Source organism: Apodemus sylvaticus, chromosome 3, assembly GCF_947179515.1.
Source record: "Apodemus sylvaticus chromosome 3, mApoSyl1.1, whole genome shotgun sequence".
In the NCBI taxonomy this organism is placed as follows: Eukaryota; Metazoa; Chordata; class Mammalia; order Rodentia; family Muridae; genus Apodemus; species Apodemus sylvaticus.
Window position 1 is genome coordinate 134,486,663 of NC_067474.1, and position 3,958 is coordinate 134,490,620.

The 3,958-nt window shown below is 54.1% G+C and overlaps 1 protein-coding gene across 1 annotated transcript; it reads right to left on the reverse strand.

Moving 5' to 3' along the window:
- Positions 1-881: 881 nt before the first annotated feature.
- Guca2b (guanylate cyclase activator 2B) lies at positions 882-2,930 on the reverse strand. The gene is made up of 3 exons (XM_052175663.1): positions 2,856-2,930; positions 1,729-1,915; positions 882-1,045 (listed from the first exon to the last, which is right to left on the reverse strand). Exons 1-3 carry the CDS (start codon positions 2,928-2,930, stop codon positions 984-986), a joined length of 324 nt encoding a protein of 107 aa, XP_052031623.1. The 3' UTR covers positions 882-983.
- Between the last annotated feature and the right edge of the window lie 1,028 nt (positions 2,931-3,958).

A 3,958-nucleotide genomic window follows, 5' to 3' on the forward strand; every position in this document is an offset into this window, starting at 1 on the left:
TGACTGGAGTAAAGGCTTCAGCCCTAGGCTCCACCTTCCATGACTTAGGCCACAACAGTGCGGCAGTCACAGCCTCATGTCCTGTAAGTACCCTGCTGGGGAGGAGACACCATCTGGGAGTATTTCCTATTAACCCCACAGGGGGCTGTGTTCCCGTCGCTCAGGAGAGATGTGTGGTGGTCACACTGAATCTTGCTTTTGATATCATCATCCACAGCCAAGGATATGTAGAGGCAACGGCAGAGTGGCCAGAGCATGGGCTGTATCATCTGGGAAGACATTGCTTGGCCATTCTGCCCAACCTGTGACCCTATAGGGACATTCTTTATAAATAAAGGATCTGGCTATCTCAGTGTTACTTACTTCAGACTGATGAAGACTCTGAATTATCTTGCAAAGGATTTAGAAATCTGCGTGGATCTAGAACACAAAAACAGACGTTGTAAGGGGAAGAGTGTCACTAGACTATGGAGAGCAGAGTCTCCCGAGTGTCGCTGGACTTGTTGATGGCGTCCTTACATACCCTTAGTTGTTCCCCACTAGTCTCTGTCAAGAGTTCTGGTTTCAGAGCTGGAAAGCCTTGAGTTACTCTAGGGGAGAAGGTCCTCTGAATCTGGGCTACCCTGGGCTCCCTCCCCTGGGACGTGGGTACCATGAGTCAGTCCCCTGGGCTTGGAAACGTGGTTGGGCAGGAGGGGAATTCCTAGGTCCAGCTTGGCCGATCTCTGCTTCTCATCCATCTTCTCAGATGCCCCAGCCACGGCGCAGAAATAAGCATGCGGACACTTGCTTTTGTGGGTAGCATCTTTATTCAGGTGTAGCGGCCTGGGGGGCCAAATATGGCAACTCTGAGTCCATATTGCCTTGCTGTGGATCCCTTCATGCCGGGAGGATGGCGATTACGTCAATGACGCCTACGTATGGATTTGCTGGGCTGTGGGGGAGGTGTCCGGAGTGGGCTTAAGATACCCAGAGTCATTTCATCAGCAGCCCGTACAGGCAATATTTATACACAGCTCACATTCGTCAGTGGAGGCGATGGTCCCTGTGCAGGAAGAAGGCAGATTAGTTGAAATTAGACCCTGGGGGTCAGTGGTCATGGATGCTGTCATCTAGTTTGCAGAGGGGAGCTCCTGGGGGAGAGAACCTGGTGTTTTCCATATAGAAGTTTCTGCTCTGGACTCAGAGTGAAGGGCCAGGGTCTAGAGTTCTCTCTCAGGTACTTCCCCTCCCTCCTGCCCTTGTCTGGGGTTTCATATCTGCTACATGGGCTGGTCAACCTGCCCTGAATGTTGTAGGAAGGGCAAGAGGGGTGGGTCAGGGCCTGTCCCGAGCAGGGACACAGGCGCTTGCAGATGGTGGCAGCACGTGCCCAGTTCTTCTCCACACTTCCCATTTTAGCTTAGCTGTCCCCTCCCGGGCAGCCACTCCAAGCCTGATCTCATCAGATGTATCAGAGGCATGTGTCTCCTGGAATCATGTCTATCTCTTCCCAGAGTCCCTACCTGCCAATGTGTGAGGTGGTTAGGAAACTTCTCAGGACTGTGGAGTTCTTCTCTGCCTGAATCAATGTGCCCTGACTCGCGCACATCTGGGGCAGGCAGAGCTGTGACCTCCAAGCCCCCTGTCCACAGCCACTGGGGCTGCTTAACAGAAACAAGTGACGATGGAGAGGTAGGGCAGGCTGCAGAGCGGGGAGCAGTGAGATCTGTGGGTTGATATCCTTACTCAAGGCCTTGAAGGTGCTGGCAGCTTCCTGGGAGGCACAGACAGGCTGGAGGTCCAGGGGCAAGGCTGGGTTATGGCACACGTCAGGGAGGAGGCCACTTTTCCGCAGCTGGGGATTGGACATCTGCTTCTCTTCCAGCTCACTCAGCTTCCTCACAGATTCTAGCTGGACTTGGAAGCCATTGTGCTAGGGAGAAGGGAGGGGTGAGAGATCATTAGGCCCTGGTTAGGAGCAGGCAGTGCCTTGAGACTGGGGTCATCAAGGACCTGTGAATCCTCCAGAATATTCTCTGTGCTCACAAAGAGTCAAGGTCACAGTGGAAAAGCAGCTCGTGAGGAGGAAAGCGAGTGTTGCATTGAGATCTGCCACCGACAGCACAGAAGCCTTCTGTCCCAGGCTGCTCACAAAAGGCTCTGGCGCTCTGTAGGTCAGCCTATGGGCCGTAGGCACAGGAAGACCTTTGTGTGTTCAAATCCTGTCTTTGCCTCCATCCAGCTGTCTGTCTCTTTCCCGTCTGACCTGACTTTCCCCTGCGGAAGCCTGGCACCAGACAGGTCAGCTAACAGGCCCTCTCTGCACTGACCCGGTGAAGCTCTCTCTTCTCTCTTGAGACTGATTCTTTCAACCCCTCCCCTCTCTTTTAGTCTCCTGGAAACCCTGTCTGATACAGATGCTAGACTGTAGTCACACAGGTTTAGGGAGACCAGAAGCATCTGGCCACACACAGCCAGGACTGATTCCATGCCCCACCCCTCTAACACTCCCTGGGAGGACGGTGAAGTCCATGTTCCCTTTGTCTGGCCTTTGCTCTGCCTAGAACATCTGGACCTAGTACCATTTATCCTTCAGTGAGCACAAAGGTTCTCTACCGTTCTGTGACCTGCCCATGTGGGTGAGCACAGGGAAGAGAACCAGAGTTCCCTCTGGGCTCACTAGGGTCCCTTCCACACTGTGGCTGTGCTGACTTCCGAGGAGAGCAGAGTGGGCTAACCCTGCTGCTCTCATCACATCCGTCTCTGTCGCTGCTGACCCTCCTGCAGTCCCAACCCTGCGGGTGTCTCAGTCTAGACTGGCTGCCGGGCTGAGCCCAGGTTTTCCAGGTAAAAAAGACTGGCTGGGGTCTCACCTTGATGTCGACACCCTGTGCACTCTGCAGGAGTAGCAGCAGGACGGCGGCAGCCCACAGTTGGCTTCCTGACATGGCCCCCGCTTCCCAGCTCACACCTTGGGGTTCCTGCTTCCTCTGCTGTCCACCTGCCTGACACCTGCCTCCGGGCCAGCAGCCCCTTATAGGCCAGGGTCCAGAGCTCTGGTCACTCATTAACTGTCTGGCTGGGGTGGGGTTGACAAAGGCCTGGCGCTTTGACAGATTCTGACTTGGTTCCCAGGAAGGGGGTGGGGGTGATGATGATGATGGAGAACCCAGAGCCTGTGGGAACATGGTCTGCCAAGGGCCGGGCATGAATAGGGCTCTGTGGGAAGACCTTGGACCTCTCCACTTTCCACTCTCTCCTCCACACCCGGGAGGAGGGGAAGATGATGAGTCAGGAGAGTGATACCAGGCAAAGTGATTTACCTCAGGCCAAATTGACTCTTTCCCTCATGCCTTTAGCCCAGGTCAGCCCATGACTCTTTTAAGTGAAGGATGCAGGCAGATGTCTTAGAACAAGGGGCACATAGAGTTGGCATCAGGGTTTTCCAGTATTAACATCTCCCGTGCCCAACATTCTGCTCCAATGCCAGAACTACAGAAAGACCAGTCTTGTAACTTGCCCTTTCCCATCTGTACCCAAGTACATCTGAGTGTGACCCATATCAACTGTATATATCTTAGCAGCCAGCAGATCAATATGGTGTGAAAGAAATCGCTCAGACCTCACAGAAGGTGACAAGGGTTCGGTGCCAGCGCCGGGGTAGCTGCTGTGTGAGCCTGGGGGCGTCACATCAAGTCTGGCTGAAGTTTTCTTTTACTCTCTGGTCACACATGTCTCTCGGAAGCCACCACAAAGGTAGCTGTGGGTAAAATGGGCTCCAGCCCCTTGAATTTACCTTCATTCTCTGGGAGAGTCATCTCTAACAGGTCCCTTGATTTCACAGTGCACCTCCCCAGTGGGTGAAGGTTGGGTCAGGGAGAAGAGGATCAAGTCTCTGATGGGGTCATCACCATGGCCAGGTCCAGATGCTCTGAACAGTGGGCCTGCCGGGGCGCAGCTGGCCCTGGTACAGACT